Source organism: Taudactylus pleione, unplaced genomic scaffold, assembly GCF_031769625.1.
Source record: "Taudactylus pleione unplaced genomic scaffold, aTauple2 ptg000273l, whole genome shotgun sequence".
Classification (NCBI taxonomy): Eukaryota; Metazoa; Chordata; class Amphibia; order Anura; family Myobatrachidae; genus Taudactylus; species Taudactylus pleione.
In genome coordinates this window covers 2,121,898-2,137,778 of record NW_028284675.1, presented here as the reverse complement: position 1 = coordinate 2,137,778, position 15,881 = coordinate 2,121,898, and the positions used below count along the sequence as shown (strand labels likewise).

At 44.7% G+C, this 15,881-nt stretch overlaps 1 protein-coding gene across 2 annotated transcripts in view; it reads left to right on the top strand.

The window, feature by feature from the left end:
* Positions 1-7,794, top strand: part of FRAS1 (Fraser extracellular matrix complex subunit 1) — a 539,698-nt gene extending 531,904 nt beyond the window's left edge. For both annotated transcript variants that reach the window (XM_088481448.1, XM_088481449.1), the window contains 2 exons: positions 3,687-3,833; positions 4,490-7,794. In XM_088481448.1, coding sequence (XP_088337574.1) covers positions 3,687-3,833; positions 4,490-5,083 — 741 coding nt within the window. In that variant the 3' untranslated portion in view covers positions 5,084-7,794. The remainder of the gene's footprint in view (positions 1-3,686; positions 3,834-4,489) is intronic.
* The last annotated feature ends 8,087 nt before the right edge of the window (positions 7,795-15,881 follow it).

Genomic DNA, 15,881 nt, shown 5'->3' with positions numbered 1-15,881 from the left:
TGTGATGATGAGTCTCCTTCAGAAACAAGGAATCACTATTATTCCGTACCTGGACGACCTACTCCTGAAGGCGAATTCCAAGGATCAACTATTACAGGACATCACCGTGATGCACAACCTCCTCATTCGTCATGGATGGATCCTGAATTTTCCCAAATCGCATCTGCAACCGACACAGAGATTGCAGTTTCTAGGAATGATCATAGACACAGTGTCTCAACGGGTGTTCCTTCCCCAGGACAAAATAACTTCCATTCAGGAGATAGTGAGGTTGGTCCTTCGACGTCGGCAGGTTTCGGTTCATGCATGTATCCGGCTTCTGGGGAAGATGGTGGCAGCCTTTGAGACTGTCCAGTACGGTCGTTTTCACTCCAGACCTTTTCAGCTAGATCTCCTATCACAATGGTCAGGATCCCACCTGTTTCTTCACAAAAGAGTCAGGTTACAACCCAGGACTCGGATTTCCCTACTGTGGTGGCTAAACTCAGTTCACCTTGCGGAGGGAAAGAGATTCGGAGAGTGGGATTGGACGCTTCTTACCACGGGTGCGAGTCTAAGAGGCTGGGGGTCAGTAGTTCTGGAGCATCACTTCCAGGGACGCTGGACAGCACAGGAATCGAGTCTTCCAATCAACATATTGGAGTTAAGAGCAGTTTTCTATGCATTACAGACAGCAGCTCACTTTCTGAGGGGCCGAGCAGTCAGGGTCCAGTCCGACAATGCCACAGCAGTGGCATACATAAACAAGCAAGGAGGCACCAGAAGTCGTGCGGCCATGAAGGAAGTCAGCAGGATTCTGATCTGGGCGGAAAGCTACGCAAGGTCGATTTCGGCAATCTTCATTCCGGGCGGCGAAAATTGGGAGGCAAATTACCTCAGTCGTCAGGATGTACATCCAGGAGAATGGGCTCTACATCCACAGGTGTTTCAGCAGCTGGTCCAACGGTGGGGTCTTCCGCAGGTTGACCTCATGGCATCCAGGCAGAACCATCAACTGCCCCTCTACTGCTCTCGAACAAGGGATCCACAAGCGGTGGCTGTGGATGCACTGTCAACACCATGGCGGTTCCAATTCATTTATCTGTTTCCTCCATTTCCCCTTCTCCCTCGAATCCTTCAACGCATCAAGAGGGAACAGGCCAAGGTCCTGCTGATAGCTTCGGACTGGCCTCGCAGAGCTTGGTACTCCAACATTCAGCTCCTGTTGGTAGACAATCCGTGGCCCTTACCACTCAGAGAGGATCTCCTCCTTCAGGGTCCTTTACTCTATCCAAACTTAAAGCGGCTACGTTTGATGGCCTGGTTGTTGAAAGGGCCATTTTTAAGACGTAAGGGGATACCTTCCAAGGTGATTCCTACGATGCTTAGAGCCAGGAAGGAAGTTACTTCCAAGCATTACCATCGTATTTGGAAGGCATATGTAACCTGGTGCGAACGTAGAGTTCTGCCTTCTACGGAGTTCAGTCTTCCCAGATTTCTGCTTTTTCTTCAAGCAGGTCTCTCAGTAGGCCTTCGGTTGGGATCTCTGAAGGTACAAATTTCAGCATTCTCGGTTTTCTTCCAAAAGAAATTGGCCTTATTACTGGATGTGCAAACTTTTCTGCAGGGTGTGGTTAGATTACAACCACCCTTTGTTCCTCCTACAGCTCCATGGGACTTGGACTTCGTCCTGTCTTTCTTGCAGTCTTCGTTGTTCGAGCCTTTGGAGTCGGTGGAATTGAAGTATCTTTCATGGAAGGTGATACTTCTGCTGGCTCTGGCTTCAGCCAGGAGGGTGTCGGAGTTGGGAGCTTTATCATGTCGTCCACCATATTTGGTTTTTCATGAGGATAGAGCTGAGCTACGCACCAGAATGGATTTTCTGCCTAAGGTGGTTTCGGCCTTCCACATCAATCAACCTATTGTGGTTCTGGTTCTTCCACAGGATTCTCCTTCTTCTAGATCCTTGGATGTGGTTAGAGCTCTTCGCATATTTGTAGACAGGACGGCAGCCGTTCGCAAGACAGATACTCTTTGTTTTGTATGATGCTGCTCGTCCGGGTTGGCCAGCTTCCAAACAGACACTGGCTCGATGGATTCATCTGGCCATACGACAGGCATATTTGGCCTCGTCTAGGGAACCTCCATCTTCCATTACCGCAGATTCCACTCGCTCAGTGGGTGCTTCGTGGGCGGCTGCTCGAGGCGTTTCTATGGAATCTCTATGCCGGGCAGCTACTTGGCCAGGACGGCATAATTTTGTTCGGTTTTACAGATTTTACACCTTTGCGACTTCTGCAGCGCAATATGGTCGGTCTGTTTTGCAGGGTTCTCAGCGCTTTCCCACCCGTGATGGGAGCTCTGGGACGTCCCCACTGTCTTGAATTCCTCCAATGTCCCCTAGTGGATGAAGGAGAAAATAGGATTTTGGTACTTACCGATAAATCCCTTTCTCCGATTCCACAGGGGACACTGGACGCCCACCCTGCGCTGTTCTTCCTGCCACCTGTTATGCCTGTTGGCGACATGTTTGTTGTCTAGGGTGATGTTATGAATGTTAGAGACATGTTTGTCGTCTCTTGTTTCATTCTATTTTGCTTTGTTTTCACCTTTCAGTTGTTATGTGTACTTTCGCCATCCTCCTCCTCTTCTGTCAATCTTTTTTCTCTGCTCCCCTCGGGCACGGTTCTAATACTGGCCTATAGGGGGGTATAGAGGGGAGGAGCTAGTCACACTTCATTTAAATTCAAAGTGCCAGCTCCACTCAGCACCGTCTATACCACCACTGTCTTGAAGTCCTCCAGTGTCCCCTGTGGAATCGGAGAAAGGGATTTATCGGTAAGTACCAAAATCCTATTTTCTGGCACAGGGCACCAAAAATCTAGTTACGGCTCTGAGTGGGGGTTCTGAACAGGACCTGACATTTTTATATTAAAATAGGGATTTTACCAAACGTTTCATCTGCTCAGGGTCTGTGAGAAAAAAAATTTGTTAATTCCTACTGAATAAAGTGAACGTGGCTAATTGTATATGCGCTTATGTCAGGTGTGTGAGGTGGGAGACAGGTGAGACGTGTGTAGAAAATTCAGGTTGGCCCACTGAAGATGGCCACAGTACATTGATGCATAAGCGCTGTATACATTCTACTAGATAGTTACAGATTGAATGGGGGTTATATTTATACATTTAACCCCTAATAGAGTGGGAAATACAGTAAATACAGGGGGATTTAAATTACATATATTAAAAATGAACCAGATTAAATTCAATTTTTGAATATAAAATAAAAATATTGAAGAAAATTAATATTTAGTAATTGATCAAAAAAAAGTAAATAAATAGATAATGCACTAGATAGAAATGTCAATTTGAAAGTAATAAATGAGTAGAGTGAGTACCATAGATATCCCCATGTTTGGGCTGTACATCGTGTTACTTTGATAAGGTGTTGCTTCTCAGCTTGCACTCCTAATCATCTCTCTACATGTTACTTTATACAGTATTTTATTTTACTTTATGTAGTTGGACACCCCTTATTCTTTTGCAAGCATAACTTATGTCTCCTGCCTACTAATACTGCACAGAGTGCTGTACAATATTAGTTGTTTTCTAGATGAGAATAAGCAATATTAGACATGTTTTATGTGTGACTGTGATCATTTCCTGTATTCACTAAACTTGTTTATTTTTTACCTCGAATTTCCCAGGACCGAAACCAGCCAGAAGTAACAGATAAATTCTTCCATGATGTCCCATTTGATGCCGACTTTGCTTCAAATTTACCAGAATTTTATGCCATGAGCAGCATGCCAGGAGTAGATGGTTTTACCATGAAAGTTGATGCCCTGTACAAGGTAAGTTACATACAGTACATATTCCTGCTAGCTTATGTTTAATTATTCCCTTGCCATCGACTTCTGGTAGACCCAGTTATAATCAGGGATGGAACATGGCATATGCGGATTTGGGGCCTCGCTCTGCACGTGCTCGATCCATGCATCCTCTGAAGGAGCCAGCATTCTGATCTTCTGAGACTGGGAATTCAAAAGGACGTCCTTGCCATTGACATTGTTGGGTTCTATGCCTTGTAGTTATTGCACCCTATGAAGTGGTTTTAATTCTGCCACTGCTTACAAGAGTGGTCTACCAACTATTTAATCTGCTGGAGCCTTTATCCAAGGGACACTCCAGCAAGGCACCCTGCAGCCTGTGGAGCTGCCCGGAGGGTCCCTAGGATGCTCTGGGCAACGCTCCACTTCCTAGAGCCAGTGGTCATGTCACAGGTTTATGGTGGCAAGGCCGGCACAGGGCGCACTGCTGCTCTGTCACGGCACTGTCTGAGACATCAGCCATCTAAATATAACCATCTGTCCTTTTTATTTCTCATAAAGTACTCCATATATTCTGAAAACAATCTATTAACATAAAGGCATTAATACATTAGAAATCATTCAAAATGTTAACTTTTATTTTCAATTCTTAATAAAGACTTTTCCTTTGTTCTGTAAAGGTTGAAACTGGGCACCAGTGGTATCTGCAAGTAATCTACATTATTGGCCCAGAGACAATGGCAGGAGCCAGAGTGCAGCGATCTCTCACCTACCAGCTGAGACGCGCCCGCAGGGATCTGGTGGACAAGAATGGCAGACTTACACTGGATGACTCTCTGATCTATGACAATGAGGGAGACCAAGTAAAGAATGGCACCAACATGAAGACTTTGAGCTTAGAAATGGAAACCGCTGCAACTGCGGCATCTCAGACAGGAGCTTCCATTGGAAGTGCCTTTGCCGCCATTATGTTACTGATGCTTCTTCTCTTGTCCGTGTGCCTTATAACACAAAAGTGCAGAAGGAATAGAAAAAAGAAGCCGCCTAGGGATGCCGCAGAGGAATATCCACTAAATACCAAGGTGGATGCGTCGAGGAAAAACATAGACCGGATGGAAAAGAACTTGAACAGGCAGCACTGCACTGTCAGGAACATCAACCTGCTTAACGAGAGCAAAGATGGCTACGAGGTTAAAGGTGTCAAGATTAAACAAATGAACCTTGAGGTCAAAGTTCATAATAATCTTCATGATGGAGATGGAACTGAAGTTTGATGACACGTTGGCACATAAATATATTTTGATACAAAAAAATTCTACTGTTTTCTAAGGAGTAAAAGTGAAAGGAGCAGCAGTATTTTTGTACTCTTGAGTGAAATAGAAAAGTAAATGAGCGATGTACAGCTGTGCAGGTCCTACTCTGACTCACAACTGAGCTACCTCATTATGCCCATACAAGGGCAAGACACATGGCAAATATTTTGTCCCTACTTTTGCCCTAAAACATGCACTGCACATATTTAGAACACTGCCACCAAAGGTCAAAAATTCTCATTTTATTATGCCTATTACTGAACGGTTATATAAATACAGTGTCACACCACTACATACATTACTTTATCTTAGCATCACTATTGTGATCTTTAAGTGTTCTTCTGAAGATCCGTCATTCAGAAATTCCCCAGTTATTTCATTACTGTATTTTAGATATCTAGTATTATCATAATAATAATTCTCAGATTACTACAAAGATACAGTGGGTAAAGAAATATACATATGTACTCAAATGACCCTTAAAATGGCTCCATGCATGTCTCCCAGTTGATGAAAACATATATGACACCCTAGCAGAGGGCCCATAGGAATACATTCAGATGCAGATTTGTTGGTAGTGCCCTATGCAGAAAATACAAGTGAATGGATGTTACACAGAGAATTCAAATCAATGTACATATTTATTGCCTATCTGTATGTTCTCTGTAGTCCTCTCTCAAAGTATAATAAGCTGAATAGGGGTCACTGTCTGTTATGACATACAATTTGCCAGTTTTTATTATTTTACATATAATACATTAGTATAAAATATTATGTTTATGATATGGAAGGAATGCAATTATCCAAGATATTTGATGCTTAACTTATTACTGTGTTAACTTCTGAGTATGTCAAGTGGGAGCACAGAACGTTAATGGGAGTGTAGAGCTATGATTGGAATGTATTAAGACATAGGATGTTCCGTGAAGTTATTAAACAAGGAACCTAATGCAAAAATATGACATTTAGTAAGAAAAACAGAGAAAAGAAGGTATAAGTAGGTAGAAAAGAACAAGAGACGCTCATCAGGAGCTGTTATGCCATGTGTAGTAATTGCTCTTCTACTTTATATATAGGACATTATCAGTTTATTGGAAGACCCCTATCTATACACATGCGACTTATTGTAACTCTCAGAATTATCAAACCAGAAACCGATTGAAAATGTTTTCTTATCCAGATCTATTCATAGACCGATAGAATATAAAGGTAGTGGTCATAACAAGTGCTAGTTCTTGAGGTCTCTGTATACCTTCTGCATGCTGATGCATTCTTTATTTATATAGCACCAACATAATCTGCAGCGTTGTACAATTAGAAAACTCATCTTCTACTCTGTCAGAACAGCCTAATACATATTACTGAAGTGCCCCAAAATCTATTTGCATTTGAGGATGTGAAGACCAAACAATTAATTTTTTAATGTTTGCTGCCAGACTATAGTTAGAAAAGTAGGGACTCCGGGTATAAAAAAGTGGCTTAGAGAGTAAATGAAGCAATAAATCACAGGACCTTACACTGGCACCAGTAACTTGCATTGTTCTCAAAGATTTTTTCTTTAAAATAAAAAATCTGGGATTCAGTACAACAAACATCTGACAGAGATTTGATTATTTGGTCAAGAACACTGGTATTATGGGTTTGGGATAATATTTTTGTGCGTGTTCTGTACAATGTGTGTTTGCACCTAAATTTTATGGCTTACTTCATATTTATTTGGGCACATAAACACAGGCAGGCACTCTCGTCCTGGGTTGAGGAGTGGGGGGGGCTTTTCTAATATGGGCGTTGGATGCATTTAATGTATTGGCTTGTATATCCCCTGTAATTCTTACTGCATACATTGTTTTACATTATCTATTTGTATGACTTGATTTTATTTCATCAGGCAGATTTGCTAATTTGTGGGTTTTGTGGATTTTTTTTCTGTGGGAGGACACAAAGCTCTGCTCTGGATACAATTATGTTATATCCCAGAGTAACTAACAACAGTAAACAACTCTGCCTGAGGATAGCAACCCTTGGCTTAATGGTACAGGAGGAAGTAAAACATTTTCATTTAGTAAAAGTTGCAAAAGGGCATGAGCAAGCCAATCAACTAAAGTCCCCATAAATGTGCATTTGCTAATGTAATCATGGTCCAACAATAAAACTTTTTTTTATTTTATGTGAATGTCAACATATATTTTCTTTACTGTAACACATCTGTATTATTGTGACATTTAGCATTGTTTCTATCTTTATAATTCCAATATTTGTAATGCCTTAGATTGTGAAACTACAAACACAACCTGGACGCTTTATGTTGCCAATTGTTATGTAGTCTACACAGAACCCAGACATGCTACTGTGGATGTGATATTGCCTTTGTAGAAATGCTGGGCAGGTTGCTGCTGACGGTTGTAATTCTCAAATGCTGGAACATTGTGTGATTGTGCACAGAGCAGTATGCTCACTCGGGGTACCTGCAGCTTCTCTCACTGGCTACATGTCCTGTGTGTAGGACAGGTCTTTGATGGAGTTGACTCAGTTTCTCTGTTATGGTGCTGCAAACATAGTAGGAAAACCAACATATGTATTGTTTTTTATATACACATATATATTGTATCTGAAAGATATGTGCCATGGAACACATTTATATTAATAAACTGAATTTGGTTACTTTGACTATATTAGCTGTCATGTTGTTCACACTTTCATAATGTTCTTAGATATTTTTTTCAAGAATGGTACTTGCCAGGGCCGGACTGGCCATCGGGCACTTGCCAGAAGGGCCGATGGTTAAGTGGGCTGGTCTGGCCAGAGAGAAGACATTTTCACATTAAGAAAAGTAATGCTACTAGAGGTACTCCTAGTCCTCTAGTGTCCACTGGCCATGTTCTGCCAGCAGACACTAGAGGACCAACGGGACCTCTAGTAACAGCTACTGTCTGACACACCCCCTGCCTGCCTGCTGTGTGTGAAGGGAATACCTGGAAGTGCTGAAGAGGAGCAGCAGCGCAGGAGGAGACCCAATGCGACAGCTGCATCTCCTGGACCCTGAAGAGGAGAGGAGAGGGGGCACTACAAACACTATCAGGTAAGTGAGTGCACATTATTTACTTATATGTATAATCACTGTATCTCCCCCTCAGTGTCCCAGCCCTTACACTCTTTGTATCTGCCCCTCAGTGTCCCTTCTCTCACCCTCCCTGTAAACCCCCCTCAGTGTCTCAGCCATCACCCTCTCTGTAACTCCCAATCAGTGTCCTTTCCCTCACTCTCTATGTAACCCCCCCTCAGTGTCACAGCCCCCACCCTCCCTGTATCTCCCCCTCAGTGTCCTTTCCCTTACCCTCCCTGTAACCCCCCCTCAGTGTCACAACCCCCACCCTCCCTGTATCTCCCCCTCAGTGTCCTTTTCCTTACCCTCCCTGTAACCCCCCTCAGTGTCCCAGTCCCCTGCCCTGTAACCCCCCTCAGTGTCACAGCCCCCACCTTCCCTATAACCCCCCTCAGTGTCACAGCCCCCACCTTCCCTGTAACCCCCCCTCAGTGTCACAGCCCCCAACCTCCCTGTAACCCCCCTCAGTGTCACAGCCCCCACACCCTCCCTGTAACCCCCCTCAGTGTCACAGCCTCCACCCTCCCTGTATCTCCCCCTCAGTGTCACAGCCCCCACACCCTCCCTGTATCTCCCCCTCAGTGTCACAGCCCTTACCCAACTGTAACTCCCTTCAGTGTCCCCGTCCTCACTATCCCTTTAACCCCCAGTGTCCCCATCCTCACCCCCTCAGTGTCCCTGTCTTCACCCCCACTGTAACTCCCTTCAATGTCCCCGTCATCACCCTCCCTTTTTACCCCAGTGTCCCAGCCCCCGCCTCCCTTTAAACCCTGATCAGTGTCCCACCTCCCACCCTCCCTGTAACCTCCAATCAGTGTCCCAGCCCTCACCCTCCCAGTATCTCCCCCTCAGTGTCCCTATCCTCCCTGTAACTCACCTCAGTGTCCCCGTCCTCCCTGTAACTCACCTCAGTATCCCCGGGGGTCCTCACCCTCCCTTTAACCCCCAATCAGCAGTGATCACAAATACGCGCTATAGCGCATATTTTACCCTAAATTGAGGACTGGGGACTCGCTATTACAAAGTGTGTGGGTCCCTGGGGATACGGTCTTCTGCAGCCAATCCTGAGGCTTCTGTATCCATGCCGGGTCCCGCGGCCAATCCTGTGGCGCCTCTGAGGTCTCCTGGGTTCTGCTAAGAGACCTATAAGATTTTGGGGAGGAGCCAGCCTCCCATTGGTGCCTTCACTTCTGGAATGAGCCTGCGGTACCCAGTGGATTGAAGAAGGTGGCTCCAGCGGCAAGGAGAGAGCGGCGTATACAGCTTCGAGGAGCCAGGCCCAGTGACAGGGGGTACAAAGGATACCTCCGTCCCAGGCCCCGAGGTTCAAGGGCACAATACGGGACTACAGTGCTTCCGGCCATGGTAACCCTCCGAGTGACACCTCCCTCGGCTGCCCTTGTCGCCTTGTGATCTCCTCTCCATGATCTCAGACTTGGAAATAGGGCAGCCCCATGCAGCACACCTTCAGCCGGCGACATCACACAGTTACAAACAGCGTGTGCTCTGTCACTTGAGCTGCTGCAGAGCAAAGAGTAGCTGGGAACCAAGGCTGTCTAACCGCTATCACTGCTGACCGGGCTCAACCCCTAGCTCTACCTCAACTGGTGTCTGTTCCAAGCATTGCCCAAACTGCTGAAAAGTCAAATTCACATGGAGAAGTCCACATTGTCTTAAGCTGGCCACACACTAGACCAACTTACATCCAACCAGCCAACTTGTTGATTGGTTGGAATGAAAATCTGGTAAGGAATGGGAGTAAATGATCATCAGCTATTTGCTCCTAAATGCCAGAAAACAGATGAAAATGGTCGTTCAGACAAGTTTGTTAAATGTTTGATCTAAACTAAACAGTTTTGGTCCATTTTCCAGTGTTTGGGAACAAATTGCTGGTTGTATTCCTTATCAGATTTTCATTCCAACCAATCAACTAGTTGGCTGGTTGGACAGATAATCTTTAGATGTGTGGCCAGCTTTACTCCAAGTTTGATGTATTTATCTGCAGTGACCAGATCTGATCCAACAAATGAATCTCCGCAAGATTTTTACCCAAAAGAGAAGAAAATATATATATGGTGCAGAACATTCCAAACATGCAAAAGGTATTTATTCATAAAAAAATCTCATCTGTAAAAATGATGACATAATAAGAAATAACGCAGTAACACTTGTAGCACTTAGTGTACAGATAATTGTGCGGAACCGTATCGTGATAGCTTCTGTACAAGGAGCGAAGAAGTGCACTAAGATATAGTAGGGAGGGAGATTTTGGTACTCCCACATTTGAGCGCACTTCTTCACTCCTTATACAGAAGCTATCACTGTACGGTTCCACACAATTATCTGTACTCTGGGTGCTACAAGTGTCACTGCATTATTTGTTTTATGTATGTCATCATTTTTACATACAGTATATGAGATTTTTTTTTATGAATAAATACCTTTACATGTTTGGAACACCCTGCAGCATATATATATTTTTTATTTTCTTTTGGGTAAAAATCTTGCGGTGATTCATTTGTTGGATTTTAGCCCCCCCAAAAAAGAGAACAATGGTGTGGGTACTGCACATCAAACTAAGAAAGAAAAAGTGGACTTATCCATGTGAATGAAACATTTTGAATGATACGATCCCTCAGGGAAGTTTTCTTTTATATTCTGGGTGGGACTACCGGAAGCACCAAAGAACGTTTTCTCCCTTTTATTGTTATCATTGTGTATTTCTGGTGGCAGGGAACCAACGTGAGAATGTATAGGCTGCATATCTGGGGGCGCCTGCACTAATTGCACTCCATTTTACTACTGTATATATGTATTCCAAACTGCTAGCTGCCTTTACCTACCGCCTCCCTACCGCCAGCACAGTAATGCTTACCTTACCTTACCCCCCTCTCTAGCACTGCCTGCACCCTCCTTTACCCCAACTGATCCCTGTCTCAACCACCAGCACTACTACAGAACTGTTTTTATAAGCAGTGTATGTGCAAGCAATGTGGAGTGGTCTGTTGTGATGTTGTGGGGAGGCATATGGGTGCTCAAAAGCATAAATTGCAATGGGACCCAGAAACGATGAAGTAGGACCCCATTTTTATCCAGTGAGGGGTCCCTGGGACCCACATTTTTTTTTGCTCAGCGCGATCACTGAATCCCAGCCCTCACCCTCCCTGTACCCCCCAATCAGTGTCCCTTCCCTCACCCTCCCTGTAACCCCCAATCGGTGTCCCAGCCCCACTCCCTGTAACTCCCCCTCAGTGTGCTTTCCCTCACCCTCCCTGTATCCCCAAATCAGTGTCCCAGCCCCCACTCCCTGTAACTCCCCCTCAGTGTGCTTTCCCTCACCCTCCCTGTATCCCCAAATCAGTGTCCCCGTCCTCACCCTCCTTTTACCTTCCTATAAGGGCACCACTGTCGGTTGTAATGAGACAAAGGGGCATAATTTGGATTGGGGGTACTATTGTGTGGTCACGCCCCTTCCCAGCGAGCAAACACCTGTTTTTTTTTTCAGTGCTCGCCTTTGGTGCACACCCTCCGTGCTTCTATTATGGGGAGCGGCACCAATGCTCTTTATGTACACAGGTCACCAAAATGAGTAGTAACAGCTCTGCATTGGTGTACACAGATGTGTCCTTCTCAGCACCCCTGCTCTAAAAAAATGTACAGTGATCACTATTTAATCCTCTACAACTGCTATACTAGTGCTTGGTCAATTGGAAAATGCCTTCCCTTTTCTTTGGGTCTGATTTACACCAATGTGGTGCCAGCTTTACCTAACCGAACCAACCAAATGCCATGGGCTAAATGTAATGGGGTGAGAGTTTATACATTTTAGAGTTTTCTCTCACATTATCTAAACTCAGCCGATGTATTAAAGTCACAGAACATGCAAATTAGCATGTGTTTCAGACTCAAACAACTCTCAAGATTTAGGGGTCTATTTACTAAGCAGTGTTAGGTGACCAAGTGAAATGATATAAGATACCAGCCAATCAGCTCCTCACTGCCATGTCACAGGCTGTGTTTGTAAAATGACAGTTGGGAGCTGATTGGCTGGTACCTTATCTTATTTCACTTTGGGGCTTATGTATCAAAGCTTGATGTGAGATAAAATTGTGAGATATATATCACCAACCATTCAGCTTCTAACTTACATTTTGCAGGCTGTGTTCAAGAAATGATAGTTTGAGCTGATTAGTTGGTGATATATATTTCACAATTTTATCTCACATCAAGCTTTGATACATATGCCCCATAGTGTGAGAGTTTTACTGCTAAACTGTCACATTTTCTAAACTCTCACCCTATTACATTTGGCCCCAAATGTCTGACCATGGCACATACAGTATTTAAATCCCTTGCAGGATGTGCACTGTTGTGTGTGTTTTAATGTATACTTTTATGTACACTTTTATGTTGTTCTAATACAAATTATATGTGTAAGAGCATAGACTAAGCAGTGGGAGGAGTCAGGAATAGCAAGGGAAGGCGTCTGTGACAGGAACCAGATGCTGACACCAAGGGGTCAATCCTATTAGGTGCGATGTGCCGTTGCAACGGCGTGTAAATGACACTGCAGCTTGCACCCTTCGCTACCCAAGCCAGGATTCTCATAATTTAGCTCAGAGCCCTATGGGGCTGCGAGCAATATTGGGCTCCGAGCAATATTAAGCGAATCCGGGCTGCCGTAAAGTGCGGTCACTGCCGTGAGGACTCGCGCTGGCGAGATCATCGCAGCTAATAGGCTTGACCCCCAAGGTGGGCCTGTGTGCTTTAAAATGCCAGGGCCTATTTTTAGTCCCAGTCCGGCCCTGGTACTTGCAGATAACATGCATCGCCAAAGAGTAAATTTACTAAGTGGAAGTATATTCTAAGTCGCTGTTTCTCGCCGTGCTTAAGCTCAAAATGTAATAAGCCTTGGAGAGAGATAAAGTGGAGATAAAGCACCAACCAATCAGCTCCTAGCTGTCACTTTGAAACACAGCCTGTAACATGACAGTTAGGAGCTGATTGGTTGGTACTTTCTCCATCCACTTTATCTTTCTCCATGGCTTAGTACAGGCCTGGCAACCTATGGCTCTCCAGCTGTTGTGAAACTACAAGTCCCAGCATGCCCTGCCTCAGTTTAGCCTTTAGGGAATGTTAACACTGTGGCAGGGCATGTTGGGATGTGTAGTTTCACAACAGCTGGAGAGTCACAGGTTGGCCAGGCCTGGCCTAGTGCATAGACCCCTAATTGTATTAAAAGCAAAACACACAGAGAAGCAGCGGATTGCAAAAGCCTCCATTTAGTAAATTTGCCCCAAGTATCAATCCTTTACATAATTGTTTTAAGAAGCACTTCAGTGAATGAGCTTCCATTCAGAGTTGCAGACCCAATGGTATGCGTATAACTCCAGTGTTAGAAGATCTCTGTATGCGCAGGATCTGTACTGCACATAGGGCCTAATTCAGACCCGCTTGTGCACGAGGGAGCCGGCTCCGTTGTGCTCATGCGCGAGACCCGGATAGCGACAGCCAAGCCGTCGTTATGGGTCTTGCTACAAAGGGGGCGTGCTGTAGATAGTGAGTGACAGCACGCCCCCTGTGGTGGGCGTGCCGGGGGCGTTGCTGCCCAGACGGAGGCGTTCCCATGGGAACGCCTACCGTCTGGGGCCGGCCCCACTGACAAGTGCGAAAGCACTCTAGGGCTTGTGGCAACAAGACCCTACCACAAGGGTCTCGTCGCAAACCCGATGGTCGCGATGGTCTTGACCATCGCAACCATCTTTTTGGCCGCTCGCTATAGCTGTGGGTGGCCAGGAGGCCTCTCTAAAATTCAGAGGGACGGCCCTGATTCAGAGAGAGCGCTCTGTCAGAGCGTCCGGCTCTGAATCAGGGCCTTATGCCGATCAGTGTTTACGAGCTCGCTTGCAGTAGCTGGTGCCCCAGCCTGATTGGAGGCAGCGTCCCAGTAAATGGGGCATGTGGGCATCATTTTCTGGGCATGCTGAAGCCAATGGCTTGTATGCAGCTTCACTGGCATTAGCTGCATGAAAACACCGACCATCCTAAGATGCAGCAGCGGATCACAGAAACCAGCAGAAGGCTCTATTTACACAAGATGCCTCCTGCGGCATCAGCATATTTCAGCATCACTGCTGCAAAGTCTGAATCAGGCTCAACATGCCATAAAGCCATCAGGGCAATATGTAATTATTTGTTAAGTTTAAAGTTATGCTGTATTTTACTTAAGGTGCATGTAACTCAGAATGCAGTACAGACTGGGGGCACAAGTGTGCAGACACATCTTTGCTGTTACACATATGGGGCATCTTAATATTTAAGTGTTAGGTTACAGGCTGCAGGCCTGTTACAAGGCTGCATAAGTTTTTATTTCAAAGTGGGGTTTTTCTAAGTGGTATTACATGTACAGCATAAGAGTTAGACAGGAGACCTTACTAGCTTTATCCTCTGCGATCAGTGAGGGATGATGATTTAACTGATTTTCCTATTCTTACGTTGCAGGTAAAAAAATCTATTTGTACCAGGCATCTGTTATAGAAATACCAATGCTGTCTGGAATACACAGATTTTCTAGGTATATTGTCATTAATTAATATCTGCAAACTCCAGAGTGACTTAAGATCTCACTATATAAATATATATTATCTCCTAGATTCATGGGATGCTGTTTAGGCTCTGTTTGTTTGTATTAGAATTTTATGACTTGCATTTGGTGTGGGGTGAGGTTCAATTACAGCATAACTTAAAGAGTTAGACAGGAGTTAAACAGGAGGAACACAGGTGGACAACATTTTAAAAGAACTCTCTATAAGAATGAAAGATCTTCTGAGCTTCTGGATACCCTGCAACTCAGCCACCTGCTTTCATTATAACCTGGGCACACATTTTGCCAACACCCTGCTTCAGCATTGCAAGCAACTACCAATTTGCTGCACATTTAATTTTTGTATGTATGTTTTTCTACTCTACACTGTTTAAATCATTCCAGTACCACTGTCTATTTATTTCTATACCACTGTAGTATCTACCATTGTTTAACACCTATACATTTTTAGTATACTTTATCCTAATTCTTATAATCCTGCATTTTAACAACTCTAAACTCCTTTTGTTTATAATATACTATTGTAGTTGTGCCTTTTCATCTACCAGCACTGTTCTTCCTTTATCTGATTTTGACATTTGAACTGTACTGTTCCTGTATCTCACTCACATTACTACTACTGACGTTTCCTTCCTTCCAAGTCCCTCATCTACACTGTCTCTTTTCTTCTACTCCCCCCTCACTCAGCAGCTACATTATTTTCTCCTCTACTAACAATTCCCACCTCTTTCCTCCATCCATAGTCTCCTCCACCTTCTCCCCCTCCTTCCTCTTCTCTGTCTCTCTTCATCCCATCTAATAATCTCCACTGCATCTCTCATAACTCCAGTATTATTCACTTCTCTTCCACCCTGGTCCTGCTGCACCACCACTGAACCCTGCACCCTCCCTTTTCTCCAAGTCACCTCTCCTCCACCCACACCACACTAAACCTCCACCTTACTCTCAACCTGCTGTCACCCTTCCTCATTCAGAAGCCCGCCACACACCCATACTCTCTTCATCCCCCCGCTCTAAATCAATCTCGCCTCCACACTACATCAACCCTAATA